At 46.0% G+C, this 16,421-nt stretch overlaps 1 protein-coding gene across 1 annotated transcript; it reads left to right on the top strand.

Moving 5' to 3' along the window:
- Positions 1–1,282: 1,282 nt before the first annotated feature.
- LOC129701401 (heart- and neural crest derivatives-expressed protein 1-like) lies at positions 1,283–4,881 on the top strand. The gene is made up of 2 exons (XM_055642547.1): positions 1,283–2,316; positions 3,298–4,881. The coding sequence occupies exons 1-2, from the start codon at positions 1,840–1,842 to the stop codon at positions 3,406–3,408; spliced, it is 588 nt and encodes a 195-aa protein (XP_055498522.1). The 5' UTR covers positions 1,283–1,839; the 3' UTR covers positions 3,409–4,881.
- The last annotated feature ends 11,540 nt before the right edge of the window (positions 4,882–16,421 follow it).

Raw genomic sequence — 16,421 nt, forward strand, 5'->3', positions numbered from 1 at the left:
GCTTGTTCCATCCACCCACCATTCTTTGTGTGAAGAAGCTACCCATCAGATTCCTATTAAATCTTTTCCCCTTCACCTTAATCCTATGCCGTCTGGTCCCCGATTCACCTACTCTGGGCAAGAGATTCTGCATCTACTATTCCTCTCATGATTTTATACACCTCAATAAGATCTCTCCTCATCCTCCTGCGCTCCAAGGAATAGATTCCCAGCCTACTCAACATCTCCCAATACCTCAGGCACTCTAGCATGCCAAAAGTCTTCTTCATCACCTGATCTACCAGCAATGCCACTTGCAGGGAACTGTCTACCTAAACTCCTTGATACCTCTGTTTGACAATGTCCCCCAAAGGACAACTATCTACGGTGAAGGCCTTGCCCTGGTTTAACTTCATAAGATGCAACACTCACACTTGGTTGAAATGAACTCCTTTTGCCATTCCTTGGCCCACTTGTCCAGCTGATCAAGATCCTGCTGTAATTCACAATAGCCGTCTCACTCTCTACAATATCACCTATTTTAGTTTCAACTGCAAACTTACTAATCATGCCTCGAACATTCTCATCCAAATGATCAATATAGATATCAAACAGCAATGTTCATCCCAGGTTTTTCTTTCCAGCTCTTCTGGGATATATTGTCATGGCATTAGCCACCATCCAGTCTTTTGGCATCTCACCTGTGTCTCATATATCTCAGCCAGGCCTCCTGCAATTTCTCTTGTAGCTCCCCACAATGGCCTTGGATATATCTGACCAGGCCAATGAGATGTATCCACCTTTATGTCTCAGGACATGCAGACATTTTTACTGTAATGTGAACTTTCCTCAAGATATCTCCATTAACTGTCCCAAGTTCCCTACTCCTCCTGCCTTTGCTGGTGGTGAAAACCCAAGGAGGCCCTTGCCCATCTTCTGCAGCTCTACACATAGAAATGTCCATCAACATTCACTATAAATGTCCTAACCCACTTTGACTTCCCATTGAACCTGTGATATGGGGTTTGTACAGAAAAGTGGATCCGATGAACATCAGCCATGATCTTATTAAAGAGTGGAGTGCTTGGAAGAGAACATTTCCATTTCTACATTTTTCTCGTGTTTTTTTTTTCAAAGGATTGTCAACTTCCTGAATGTTGTTTCAGATGCTTGGCTGTCGTTCACATTATTTCTGCGTACAGCGGAGTCTAAGAGCCTGGACGACCGGGCAGTAAATGTTGGCAGGGGAATGAAGTAATGTGTAATATTCGTATGTGTGTGTGAATATCGGTGTGGTTCTGAGGGAAGGGCTTCGACCAGAACCGTTACCTGTTCCTCGCTCCTCTAACCTGCCGAGTATTTATGAAGTTTTCTATTTTTAATGATGATTTCCGGCAACTATAAATCTTTTTGATTTTTTTGGTAATTATTATCTTTGTAAACATTTAAATTATTGATAGCGGAAAGTTATGGATACAACATAAAACAACAGTGTGTGTCGGTTTGTGTGTAATGTTACTAGATTCACTGCGCGCTGTTCAGGCTGGCTGTTATCGTTTGTCCCCGGTTGGTTTTTTGATGCTTGTCCAATTACTTAAAGTTCAAGATTTGGTCTCCTCCCCTTCGCCGCTTCATGCCGGCTGCGATCCTACACCTCACTATTTAAGCTGCATTCGACCGGGCGGAGGAGGTGAGCTCATATCTAGGTGAGTGTGTTTTGGGACGGTTGCCGCTCGACCACTGTATGGGAAGGTGAGCGAGTCGAGTGCAAGTTTGGACAGGTTGGAGATGCATCGGGTGGAGAGCGAGTGATCGCTTCACTGTGGACATTGGCCGGCCGGACGCGGACTGGATGGAGATATGAGTGTGGTGGGCGGCTTCCATCACCGCCCTGTCGGGCACCCGGCCTTTCCCTTTGCCCCAAGTCACCGCTGCCACCAGGACCACCCGTTTGTCCAGGGTTGGTTCCTGAACCAAGGGCCGCTCTCTCCCACTGACTCGAGCCAGCCTTCGTTCAGCCCCGGGCCCAGCGTTAACGGGGCGCTGCCCGACCCGGGCCGGCCGGTAGCGGGGGCCCGCAGAGGGCCGCCTGTCCCGAGGAAGGAGCGGCGCCGCACAGAGAGCATCAACAGCGCCTTCTCCGAGCTGCGGGAATGTATTCCCAACGTCCCAGCAGACACCAAACTGTCCAAGATCAAAACACTGCGGCTGGCCACCAGCTACATCGCCTATCTGATGGAAACCCTGGCGAAGGACAGTCAGGGCGGCGAGACAGAGGCGTTCCGCGCCGACCTGAAGAAAATGGAGAGCAGGGAAGGCAAGCGCAAGCGGGAGACGGTAAGGACTGGACCCGCCGCCAATAGACACACACACACACACACACAGTCGGTATGGTTTTACTGAACCATGTTAATGTCTCAAATAGTTTAGCGCCAGGGACTGGATCAATAGACGTGTTAAGGTAAAGGTTATAACGGGCATTCCCGAATGGAAGGAGGTGGCGGTGATAATGTCGAGGTTTGTTGACCGATCCTCATACTTTGACGCCAGGTATTGTCAGAGTGGGCCCGCGATGCTGCTAATGCTACACTTGTACAACGCGGCCGCGGCGCACGGCAGATGGACTAATAACTAACGCCATCGAGGGAAACCGGCATTCAATATTGTATAGACTTCCCAGAATTTTACACGAGAAAACTCCCAACTTTTCGTAGTTCGTTAACGATCAAGGAAGAACGGCCGCCGGCCAAACATCGCTTCATCCTTTAAATTCTCAGTCGAGTTCGAAGCGATATTATCACAAAAAAACTCGCGGCCAGTGTGAATAAATCGCGCCTCACCAATGCGAGGAACTTTAGGGAAAGCTATAGGGTGTTGTTTTGTGCAGCCGACGCGGTTTACCTCGCGTGTATAGGTAATTGGAAGAGTATTCGCTGCAGAAACATTGACCACAAATAATCACTGTGTTAATGTTAAAAACAAAAGTCAATTCCAGATCGCGTCTCAATGCTAATTAAGAGACTAAGAATTAGCAGCAAGAGTTGATTTTTCATCAGAGCTCATAATTGTTGGACTAATCATCATTTATCGTGCGTCTGGTCTGGAGCTGTCGCTAGACGGCTGTATTGTTGACATTTAACGCCCTGTCACTTCCCGACCAAGCCACCGAAATGGCCTCCAGGTTCCTGACAAGGGAATCTAGAACGGATAGCACAGGGTCACAGGCCATTCGGTCCAATTGAGCCCTGCTGCCCAAGAGCCCACACAACCAGACCGACTGTTTTCGCTCATACCGGTAAAATGCTTCTTTTCTTTCAGAATGAACCGGCGAACGTGGCCAGAAACGGCGGCGGCGGCGGCGGCGATAAGAGGATGAAGGGGAGGACCGGGTGGCCGCAGCAAGTCTGGGCTCTGGAACTCAGCCAGTGAAGCGGTGGCGGCGCGCCTTTGGTTTCAGCGCCCGGGGATCAGGCGGACTGAGCAGCGGGTGGTGCAGATACTGTGCAAGTGCAATGTTCAATCTGTTGACATGACAATGGGAAGGGAAACGGTTCTCCAGAATCCATATGAAACCCGCTCATTACTCGGTAAATGAGGTCGGAATGACTTGGGTAACCTTCCAGAAAGGTCTCTCCGGACCAGGAACCCTGTCCGGTGAAGGATTGGACTCAAATGTAGAAACCGGGCCAGCCACAGCGAGATTTCGTTCGGCTTGGGAACTTTGAGTGAGGCGGGGATTAGTATTGTGACTTTCCGCCACGCCCCACTTCATCAATGTGCTGTGGACAAGTGTACTTTAATAAATTGTCTATTTACAATTCTATGCAGCGACATGGTAAACAATGAGCGGCCCAGACCCTGCTGCTGCTGCTGCCTTTTAAAGGTTGTCCATTGTGGATTGGCTGGCATTTGCCAGAGTACATATTCCCCCCAGGGCCACTTTCACCACGGTGCTGCCATCCAGATCCCCACTGACGTGTTTCAGTCGCCGACACCTGTGGTTTTAACGGCTTTTTCCGCCGGAGAAGCGACGCTGGTGCAAATCAAACGGGTTTCACCAGCCCTGCCTGCTCTCCCCATTCCCCTCCGCCCGCGGTCTGTGCGTTAGAATTGCCAGACCCGGCTCATAAACACGGGAATGTACTTTGGAGACGTTCTGACTCCAGAATGAGCTCAATAAACAGCCTGCTCGCTCTAATGGTCTAAATTGAGAAAGGTTTAATTCGGGTTGGTCCACAAACCGACTACCCTGGCTGTAGGGACCATGAGGCATCGACCCCAGTGTTTACAAGAGCCACTTTAGAAATTTATCAACAATATAAGGGGTCGCAAATGAATTTAATCCGTTCCTGAAGAAGGGTCTCGACCCGAAACGTCACCCAGCCCTTCTATCCAGACTTACTGCCTGTCCCGCTGAGATACTCCAGCTTTTTGTGTCTATCTTCCGTGTAAACCAGCATCTGCAGTTCCTTCCTACACATGACCAGTCCGTGTTGGTATTCTAACCAGTGTGTTCCAGTAGCCGCGCCCGGTCCACACCAGCACCTCCCTCGCCTGTGTTGGTCTCCTTGGAGTCCCAGTAAATTAGTGCTCAAACGGAATCATTCTGACCCCCCCCACCCCCACATGAATTTCGGGTGCCAATTCCTCCCGAGGTGGGTCCGTTATGGGCGATTCTAATAAATCCGTCAATGTTTTTCAAGTCGGTAGTAAGCGGCGCGGCACTCGCAAAGTTAAAGCAGCAGGCGACACATCTAAGGTCGAGGGCGGAAAGATGCTCGAACTCAAACATTTTTTAATTCATATTCTTTATGCTTCGTCGAAAGGCACTAAACGAACCGGATGTAATGATAAATTATAATAAATCTTCGGAAATATAAGGCGACGCTGTCTTTAAACCACGAGATTTGTAACAAAGCCATTTGCCTTGTTTTGGGGAGTTGCCGGGCAGGAGTGGCGCAGACCCGTGCATTAGGGTCAGGGTCTGGTGTCTATGTATGTGTGACACTATGTGACCATGTGGGAGTTACGGTGCGGTGCGGAGCATCAATGGACCCGCAACATTAGGGTCAGGGTTAGATTCTCACCCTGTCTCGGTGCATGTCACAATAATACACCCAAACCAATAATGCAGTCCAGCAATTGACCAGCAGCGCCTCTCGCTCCATAACTCAGCTTCATACTCAGAAGTGCCTCGACCATTAATGTTGCTGATGTTTTTATTATAGAAGGGAAACATTAACCTCATGAAGTTTAGATTTAAATTGTCTTTCTCGCAATAAGTCGCTTCTGGGAGTGTCAACGTGACACACTTCAATATTTCATATTACACAGCTAATGATGTAATTTACAGTATTTACAAGACATTTTACTGAATGAAAATGATGACAGCCTTTCCCAATTTGAATGGAACAATGCCAGTCCCAGCAGTGATTACCACAGGAGACTGTTTCCTCCAAAGATGTTCCATCTAATCCTTACGAATTTCGTGCACTTAAAAGTGTCAGATGGCCCAATATTATTTACAGGAGAATTCCAAATTTCTAACATTTTCTGTGTGAAATTATTTATTTAAAATAAGGCCTGCCTTTTTATTTTAGATGTTGAAAAACAATCATTGCAGGAAATATATAATAAGACCAGAAACTGCTGTGGGTGTTCAGTAGGTCAGCTAGCAACTGTGGGAAGATGCAGATTTAAGCTTCAGCCCTGACTCCATTCCTCGTATATTACAGTGACATGCACCGAGACAGGGTGAGAATCTCGGGTAGGAAAGGAGACAGAAGAAGCACATGAGGCTTCAAGGAGGGAGGGGGGCTGTGTCTCCGATATGCTGAGGCCAGGGTGACCATTAGGATATGATGTAAATAAAAATGTGTGAGGTCAGATCTTCATGTCCTTCATCTCCAGAGAGACAATGCGGAGGGGAAAAGAACACAAACACACTGATGGACAATTGACACAGACGGAGAAATCGTTTTCTGAAGTAGTGCAATTCTCTGTGCAGTGCTGGAGGCTGTAAAGAGTGTGTTTGTCAGTGCAGGGGGACTGAGCTCCAGCCCACTCACAGTCAGACCCACTGCTCTCTGCTTCATTGGCCAATGTAAATCGCATGTAGTTTACAGCTGAGCGCAAAAATCTGGGTCAATGAAGTGAAATGTGAAGAATTGTATCAAATTAAGATGAATATAAACTGTGCACAATGGGCAGCGTGGTCACCACACCTGTTCCATGACTACAACTGCTATTAATATATGTTTAGCTCACAGTTTTGAATGGGTGACCTGTGTCTTAACATGTACATGAAAATATTCATGTTTCCTTTGAAACTTGATATTATGCGTCCTAACCACCACCACCTATTGGGTTTTAGCATGGAGGAGGTGGGCTGAAGGGCGTTTTTCCATACTGTAGGATGTTCTGATTGTCAATCTCAAAAGGATGCAGCAGCTCTGGAGGGAATTCACAAATAATGACAGGTTTAATGTCGGGGAAGAGTTGAGTAGACTAGGGCCCTGCTTAGAGTATAGAAGAACGTAAAGTGATTTCATTGATACGTGTAATGTTCTTAGAGATCTCAGGGGAATAAACAATGGGAATAATAATTTCCCCCGGCCTTTAACATGAAGTCACAGTCTCAACATTTAGAACTAAAGTAAAAGACTTTGTTGCTATTGAATTTTTGGAATTCTGTACCAGGCTCAGTCTTTGACTTAATTTGAGTAAAATCAATAGATTAAAGAAATTAAAGGCACGTGGCGATAAGAGCAGGAAAATAGTGTTGAGAAAGAAGATTGGCCATGAATTTGTTGAGTGTTGGAGTTGGATTCAGGGATGAAATGGTTTCCTCTGCATGGTCAAATATCTGAACACTTCCCCCAGTGTCACCTTTCATGAAAATATGTCAGTTTCTTGAATTCGCCCTCATAAGTAAAGTTTAATTTGAACAGTGAATCTAATGGGATTATGGGGACAGCATTTATGTTGACAGGACAGGCAGAGACTGATTAAGAGGAGTTAGCATGGTATTGTACAGTGGACATCTTGTCTCAGCAATATAATTTTGAGGAAGGAACTAAGAAAATTGTTGAAGGCAGAGTAGTAGACGCGGTTCATGTTTAGGTTTTAGTAAGGCACATGGGAACTTAGGTGTGTTGGCAAACTAGACCCAAGTAGCATTGGTGGTAAGAAGCAGAGAGGAGTGGTGTTGTGGTGTTTTTCTGACTGGCAGTCTGTTACGAGTGTTCCACAGGGAACAGTGCTGAGACTGTTATTTATTGTTTTACATATAAATGGCTTGGATAGGAATGTAGATGGCATGTTTAGTAAGTTTACAGCTGATATAAACATTAGGGGACTCATAGATGGCAACGAAAGTTATCGAAGGATATAGCAACACATAGATTAGCTGGCAGACACAAAGTGCTGGAGTAACTCAGCGGGTCTGGCAGCATCTCTAAGGGAAAAGGAATGGGTGACGTTTCGAGTTGGAACCCTGCTTCATACTGAAAGTGGGGGGAGAAACTAGAGGTAGGACAAGGCCAGAACAAATCAGGCAAGCACCAGACGACCAAGGAAGGATGGAGCCCATAATGGTCCATTGTTGGCTGGGCAAGAGAGGTCAACAAAGATATACAAGGATGTGAACAGTGGAACCGGTAGGATGACTAGAATGGTGGTGGGGGTGGGGATGCAGGGGTTACTTGAAATTAGGGAAAGGACTGTCGGGATCCCTGGACAAAGTCGAGGGTGGAGGTATAGGGACAAGTGTTGCATCTCCGGCAGATGCAGGAAACATTACCTGGGGAGGGGCTGGTTTGGGTGGGGATGAATGAATTAACCAGGGAGTTGTGGAGGAAACGGTCTCCATGGAAAGTGGAAAGAGGTGGAGATGGGAAGATGTGGCGAGTGGTGGAATCCCATTGGAGGTGGCAAAAATGTCAGAGGATGATGTGCTGTATGTGACGGCTGATAGGGTGAATGATTGGTACTGGGGGGGGGGGGGGGGGGGCTCTGTCCGTGTTGCTACTGGGGGGAGGGGGAGCAAGGGCTGAAATACAGGATGCAGTGGAGACAAGTGTGAGGGCCTCATCTCTGATAGAAGAGGGGAACCTCCCTTCCTCGAAGAATGTTCCCTAAAGAACGATCAGCTGGTCGCAGGCAAAAACAGTGGCAGATACAATTTAAATCTGACAAGTGTGAAATGGTGCACTTTTGGAAATTAAATTCTGGTAAAACATAGAGAGTATAAGATGGGAGCCATAAGATTTTGTTCTACATATGGACCATGCAGTTCACAACTGAAAGTGGAGACGCAGGTGGATAGGAGATGGTATTTGGTATGCTTGCCTTCATCGGCATCGGCATTGAGAATGAGAGTTGACGTGTCATGTTGCATTGCTTCAACCACTTCAGATTACTGTGCACAGCTCTGGCAAACACACTACAGGAAGGATGTGATAGTAACAGAGAGGGCGAGGAAGAGAATCATCGGGCTATTGTCTGGAATGGAGGGCTGAAGTCATAAGGAGAGATCGATGAGGCTGGGTTTACTCCCAATGGAATAAAGGCGGAATTATGAGGTTTATAAACTCATGAAGGGAAATAGATGAGATAAATAGATAGTCTTTTCCCGAGGAAAGGGAACTACAGAACAAAAGCATGCAGGTGTAGGCTGAGAGGGGTGGAATTTAAAGCAGATCTGGTGGGTAGGTTCTCCAAACACAGGCTTGTGTTTATTTGGAGAGAACAGTCAGAGGAGATTGTAGAGGTAGAAGTACAAGATTTAAAAAGCAGTTGGACAGGTACCTGGATAGGAAAGGCATAGAGGGAAATGGGCCCAATGCTGGGGAGTGGGACTAGTATGGTTCATACATTTAGCCTAAAAGGGATTGTTTCTATGTACAATTCTATGATTCTAATATCCATCATCAAAAAATTATATCCTAATCTGAACACCACTCGCCAGTGACCAAGCCATTTAACATCACTATCATCTTTTGCTATTGTATTATTGATTAATTTAAAAACCTCACTGTCCACAAAATTATCCTAATTCGCACAAATTTAATTAGTAATTTAACTTAGAACTTCAAGGCCGTTCCTCAGGGGCTTAAGAGGACTGTTTCACCAACTATCAACTTGCCTGTCCAATCACACAGAGAGTGGTGAATCTCTGGAACTCTGCCACAGAGGCCAGTTCATTGGCTATATTTAAGAGGGAGTTAGATGTGGCCCTTGTGGCTAAGGGGATCAGGGGGTATGGAGAGAGAAGGCAGGTACGGGATACTGAGTTGGATGATCAGCCATGATCATATTGAATGGCGGTGCAGGCTCGAAGGGCCGAATGGCCTACTCCTGCACCTAATTTCTATGTTTCTATCAACCACCTTGTGTCCCATTTCTGGTAGAGTCTACAGTTCCCACATTGGCCTCATTACCTGCCCAATATCCCTCAAACACAAAAACTGAAACAAATCATCCTTGATCCAGAAGAACTGCCTAAGGAAAATTTGTATCGTTGCAAGGCCACTCAAGGGTGCTAATGTCCTTTGTGCAAACGTCTGTATTTTAATTGAAACCAGTGATTGCTTGTGTTTGGCAAACGTGTTACTCATTAAACAAATAACCTAATGTGTGCCATTTTGAGAGATATATTATAATTTCCATTGGTGGTTTCATCCTAAACACTAAATTTATCAACAATTATGTAATCAAGTTTGAAAGAGTGCAGAGAGGATTTATGAGGATGTTGCTGGGACTCGAGGGTTTGATTATAGGGAGAGTTTGGGCAGGTTAGGACCTATACAGGAAGAGATGTATCAGCAGAGCCATCTCCATCATCAAAGACCCCTACCACCCATCGCATCACATATTCTCCATCCTGCCATCTGGGAAGAGGTACGGGAGCATTAGCTGCAAAACCAGCAGGATGCTCCTCAGCTTCTTCCCGCAGGCTATAAGACTGATAAACGGACTTTGCCCCCTGCCAAAGTATCGCGCACCAACCACCAACCTGGACACACTGCAGCAGAGCCACTGTCGTGCCGCTGCCGATCGGAACGCCTGTTGATGTTTAGTAGAGAGTAATTTAATTTGTTCATGATATATGTATTTTTATTTCTATTTATTTTTTACTGCACATTGAATGGACAATGGTTGAGCAACGTTTTTTGTGTGTCCTCTGGGTATGTGAGTACTCAGGGAAATGACAATAAAGATATACTTATACTTATATACTTATACTTAAGCGCAGAGAGAACATAGGTGAGAGGGGAAAGATTTAAAAGCAGGCAGAGGAGCAACTTTATCACCCAGAGGGTGGTGGGTACATGGAACAAGCTTCTAGAGGAGGTAGTTGAGGCAGGTACTATAACAACATTTGGAGAGGTACATGGATAGAAAAGATTTATAGGTATATAGTCCAAAAACAGGCAGGTGGAAGAAGTTGGCCGGCATGGACAAGTTGGGCCGAAGGGCCTGCTTCTCTGCTGTATGACTGTGTGACTCAATAATGAACTGTAAGCACTTGTTCTCGCTTCAATGTATGCATCATTATACACTGACTATTTCATGTCAAATTGGTATTTAGTCTGGCTCCATGCTGTCTACCAGGCTGGCCATTTTAACCCTTTGTCTGCTTTGTATCTCCTGATAAGATGGAGACTGAATAAACAAACTGGTGATTATGGCAGGAAGAAGTAAAGAGTGCTGTACATTGCCCTAACCAATGGTAGCTTTCACAACCCCAAATCTTTATCAATGAAAGTGGAATCATTGCTTACAATCCTGGCTGCAGAATAGCGCGACAAGGATAAAGATTTGCTTTTTGCATCTTTAACGGAAATAAAAATTCAGCCTTCTGAAAAAAGTTCCATGAGCTTGTGCCATATTTGAGGTCTGAATCGACAGGACAGGAGCGAGCCTTGTCTATGTATATGCATCTGAAACCTGGAATTCTTCTAGCAAGACCTCAGGGAACTGGAGAGATTTCACCAATGCTGGCTGTGCAAAGTCATTGAGAGAGAATGTTGGTCAGTATCCTCTCCCAGACCAACAATCAGGGCCGGATTTACGTATGAGCTAGACAAATTTAAGCTTAGCGCCTCGAGATCTAGGGGGGCCTACTCACCTCGCTGCCTCTCCGGACCCGTCGAACCTCACCGCCCCACCGACCATCCGCCCACCGAGACCTCCTACTCTTTGCCCGCTGACCCTTGCCCCTCCACCGCCCTCCAGCAGCCACCTTACCTGCAGCACCGGGCCTGAAGTTTCCACGCTGCAGACTCCCACTCCCCTGGGTTTGACTGCGCTGCGTCCTAGTGCTAGTCCCCAAACCCTGGTAACTTCAGTGGCTGGTCCACTGGGTCTTTCCCACCCCCCTCAAACTATGTGACCCCAGCTCTTCCCCACCCACACTACAGTCCTCATACCCCCCCACCAGACATCGCCTCGGCCTCAGTCCACTCACCTGCCTTCCTCAGGCCTCAACCCCCATCCCTACCGTGTGTTCACCATCCCCCCTGACCTCCCCCTCTCAGATACCGAATGGTCGGTCCTCAGCAGGGGCCTCACCTTTGTCCCCCTCCGTCCCCACCTCAATGAGTTCCACGCCCGCCGCGATTTGAAGCTCTTCTTCCATCGCCTCCGCCTCACACTATTCTTCCATGGGAAGGAGTCCTCGCCCCCATTGATGATCCCTTTTCCCGTCTCCAACGGACCCCTTCCTCTTGGACCCCCCATCATGGCCATTGGTACAATGAAATTTGGGGGTCACCATCCAACATCGGAACGGGAGAACATTCTCAGCGGCTTGGACTTCCGAATCGGCCACTTCCTACCGGAGACCGCTGCTCCTGAAGTCCACAGGCTGAGCTGGGTGGAGATTCACGCTGGCGGCCCTCGGCAAAGGGATCCCAGGGCTCTGCGATATTAAAATCAGCGCGGCCCGAGGCTGGGAGCTCCGCAAACCACAGCTCCATGATGTTGAAGCAGCAGGCCCAGCGCTCCAGAGCTTCAGACGGCGATCCAGGTAAGGCATTGCAGTGAATCTAATATGCATTTTAAAACCAACTGTTTAATGAGAACATACAGTAGGATCTAAAAGTGTCACACTGTCACTGTCAGGTAGTCATGGTCCTCTAGTCGTGTGGGGGTGGGGGTTTGCAAGGTGGGGGGGGGGGGGGGGGGGGGGGGGGGGGGGCTCATAAGTGAAATAACTTAGGGCCTCTCTTCATCTTAATCCGGCTCTGCCAACAATGACAGCACTGCCCAATGGCTCTGTTCAACAAGCTTTCCTGCCCAACACCAGATACCTAAAACAAGCTGCCGAGACATGAAATTATCTGCTGGACAGAGGATTCAACAATTTAATATAGGCAGCAGGGAATACTCTGGTACTATAGACCCATGAGCCTTACATCAGCGGTAGTGAGGATGGGTTGGGGCAATTCAAAGACAGCCAACCTGGCTTTAACACAGTCACAACCTGTCTGACCAATTTGAATGAATTCTTTGAAGAGGCAACAAAGTGTTTTAATGGGGGCAGGCGGGGTAGTAGATGTCATTTGCATGAACTTTAGTAAAATCTTTGTTGTCCCACAAGGCAACTGGTTCAAACAATTTCAACCAAATGGATGCAGGGCAAATTGATTCAAAATCAGCTTGGCAACGCGAGACAGAGGGTGATGGTAGACGGTTGTTTTGGCAATCAGATGTCACCAGAATTGGCAACACAGGTAGACAGGGTGGTGAAGAAAGCATTTGGAACCCTTGCCTTTGCTGGTCATGCCTGATTGCAAGAATTGTTCTAACTGTACAAGACATTGGTGAGACTGCACTTGGTGTACTGTGTGCACTTGGTGTACTCGGTGTCTAGCCAAAAGCAGAATGACATTAAGCTGGAGATGGTGCAGCAAAGGCTTGCAACAATGTTACCAAGACTGGATATCTTGACTGATATGCTGGGTCATTTATGCCTTGGCACCAGGCGGCTGAAGGTGACTTTGTAAAGATCTACAAAATCATGTGGTACGGTGGATTTCTGGTACTATAGACCCGTGAGCTATATACCCGTGAACGGGTCTATAGTACTATAAAACCCCAGCGTTTTTTCTCATTTAGCCTAAACTTAGAGGGCATAATTAAGGATGCAAGGGTGACTAATTAAAGGGAACCTGATAGTCACATTCACATGTTGGGTGGTATCTAAATGGAACAAGCTGCCAAAGGAATTGACAGAGGTGCAATTGCAATTGTTTAAAGACATCCACACAGGTGGATGGATATGAATGGTTTAGAGGTTTATGTACCAAATGTGGGCAAATGGACCAAGCTCAGATCGGCAATGAGTACAATTGCAATATTTAAAAGACATTTGGACAGGTGCGTGGATGATAATGGTTTAGAGGTTTATGTACCAAATGTTGGTATCAGATAGAAAATTTGGTAAGCATGGATGATTAGGGCCGAAGGGCCTGTTTTCATGCTGTACAACTCTATGATTCTAACATAAAAGGGTGCTTATTGGACAATAGACAATAGGTGCAGGAGTAGGCCATTTGGCCCTTCGAGCCAGCACCTGCCATTCGATGTGATCATGGCTGATCATCCCCAATCAGTACCTCGTTCCTGCCTTCTCCCCATATCCCCTGACTCTGCTATTTTTTAAAGCCCTATCGAGATCTCTCATTAAAGTATCCAGAGAACCGGTCTCCACCGCCCTCTGAGGCAGAGAATTGCACAGACTCACAACTCTGTGTGAAAAAGTGTTTCCTCGTCTCCGTTCTAAATGTTTAACCCTTATTCTTAAACTGTGGCCCCTGGTTCTAGACTCCCCCAACATTGGGAACATGTTTCCTGCCTCTAGCGTGTCCAAACCCATAATAATCTTATATGTTTCAATAATATTCCCTCTCATCCTTCTAAATTCCAGAGTATACAAGCCCAGTTGCTCCATTCTCTCAGCATATGACAGTCCCGCCATCCCGGGAATTAACCTTGTAAACCTATGCTGCACTCCCTCAATAGCAAGAATGTCCTTCCTCCAATTAGGGGACCAAAACTGCACACAATACTCCAGGTGTGGCCCAGTACAACTGCAGAAGGACCTCTTTGCTCCGATACTCAACTCAGTATGGACAAGTTGGGTTAAATGGCCATTCATAGCCTGCCCAACCTAACCCTATAGCTCAGACCCTTGAATCTTGGCAACATCCAAGTAAATCTTACCTCCAACCTTCACCATTTGGGTGGTCAACCTCCAGAGGATTCTTTATATTTGTTTTCAGCACCTTGTCATTGTGACTTCACGAACAATGTGCTGTGTATGCCTCCACCTAAAGAAGGTGAGATATTTTCTGCAGTAACAATGTCTGGTGAGTCAAGAGTCAAGAGTGTTTTATTGTTATATGTCCCGGACGGGACAATGAAATTCTTATTTGCTGCAGCACAACAGAATATGTGAATATGTAAACATTGTATATAACGGGGAAAAAAAGAAAAAGTTCACTAAATAACAAATATAGTGCAAATAACAAATAATAATATAGTCTTTTGCAGTTCAGAGCTCATAGCCTATTCATTGTGTTTAATAGCCTGATGGCTGTGGGGAAGCAGCTGTTCCTGAACCTGGACATTACAGACTTCAGGCTCCTGTACTTTCTTCCTGATGGCCAAAGCCAGGATGTTTAGACACTAAAAAACTCCGAATTAGGCAGGCAAAAAGGCATAATAAAATTACAAAAAAGGCACGGAAAAGGCATTTATTGACAAAAAAGGCGTTTATTTACACCAACAAAATATGGTTAAAAATGATAATATAAAGGTCTGCTACATTAAATGACCACAGTTGCCTGGTTGCACATAATTACTAACATTTTTTGTCAAATTATCTGGTGTTAAACTATGCCGTCTGTCAGACAGAATATGCTTCAGTTGTGAAAAACATCTTTCCACCCCAGATGAGGTCACTGGTGCATACCCGAAACAAGCTACAGATTCTATATTCATGTCGATATCTTGTGCATTAAAACTACTTTTGAGAACTTTAACTATGTTTTCTATTTCTTCAAGATCTTTGTTAGCTAAAATCACTCTCTCACATTGTCCTTGTATGTCTTTACCTACATCGCTAGGAACTTTCCGACTATCGTCAGTTACTTTGTTGAAAACCTGCAAGTTATTCACTGATGTTTCGCCATGTTTCTCAAGGGAAGTGATAGCTTGTGGGAAGTTTGCAAAATTCGAAGCAATAAACACAGGATTTTTTCTGCATGATTTTACTGACAATCCTGACTGCAGCAGTTTATTCTTCTTCAAAACAGTTGACGATTTCATTTATCTTTTCAAAATTTGCAGCATAGTAGAGTACAGCAGAGAGCCATGTACCCCACCTAGTCAAAACGGGCTGAGGAGGTAGTGGAATCTCGGGGGCCATTTCCTTGAACAACTGCACATGTGACAGTGCGTTGTGGAAGTTTTTCTTGATATTAGAAACTAGGCGATCGACATTTGGAAACAAGCTACGTATGTAGCTATGGCCTTGAGCTAAGCATGTCAAATGCAACATTTTGGGGAATAAAACTTTTAAGTCACAAACAGAAGAACATTCTCATGCTTTTTGCCTTCTGGCCAAGTACAGCAAGTGAAGATATAAACAACTGAGCAATAGTTGAGCTGTTTGACTGCTCCAATACTTCCAATGTCAACAAATACTCCTTTGATGGTTGACCTGCCTCCAGTGTACCGATGACCACATTAGCAACATATCTCCCCACAGCATCGATTGTCTCATCTATTGAGATCCATATTTTGTTGCATGCAACTTCATCTCTAATTTTCTGCACAACAATGTTGAAGTTGCTGTCAACACAATTTTTCTGTAATGATGACTCACTTGGTATATGTTCCTCTGTGTATTTCTCTAAAAAAACTCAGAGATTTGTTTTCCAATTTCCGCAGTGGAATTCCTGGATTCCAGCATCAATGAATGCCTTGCACAGATCACTCAAACTCAGATTTGCGACTGGAGCCAGCAATAAATGTAGTGAGAAGACACGCTTGGGTAGTCTATACCCCAGCGGATCAACATTGACTTCTCTAATTTTAGATAGCCCTTGTCTTCTCCCTCCTCCCCTTTCCCAGTTCTCCTTCTAGTCCTACTGTCTTTGCCTCCTCCTTTCTTTTTCCCGCCCCCCCCCCCCCCCCCCCCCCACATCAGTCTGAAGAAGGGTTTCGACCCAAAACGTTGCCTATTCCTTCTCTCCATAGATGCTGTCTCACCCGCTGAATTTCTCCAGCATTTTTTGTCTACCTTTGATTATTCCAGAATCTGCAGTTCTTTCCTAAATAGATATTGGAGAAGACTGGGGCAGCGGCACGATTAAATGAATGACCGATGGTGGCGCTCTCTCGGCTGCGCCTGGTGGTGGAAATTTTCTTGG

Source organism: Leucoraja erinacea, chromosome 11, assembly GCF_028641065.1.
Source record: "Leucoraja erinacea ecotype New England chromosome 11, Leri_hhj_1, whole genome shotgun sequence".
Lineage (NCBI taxonomy): Eukaryota > Metazoa > Chordata > Chondrichthyes > Rajiformes > Rajidae > Leucoraja > Leucoraja erinaceus.

Bases quoted from the DNA above. Each gene is read 5' to 3' on its own strand.
- LOC129701401 (XM_055642547.1), top strand. From the start codon at position 1,840: ATGAGTGTGGTGGGCGGCTTCCATCACCGCCCTGTCGGGCACCCGGCC. The intron at 2,317-3,297 runs GTAAGGACTGGA...CTTTTCTTTCAG, and splicing joins GCAAGCGCAAGCGGGAGACG to AATGAACCGGCGAACGTGGC.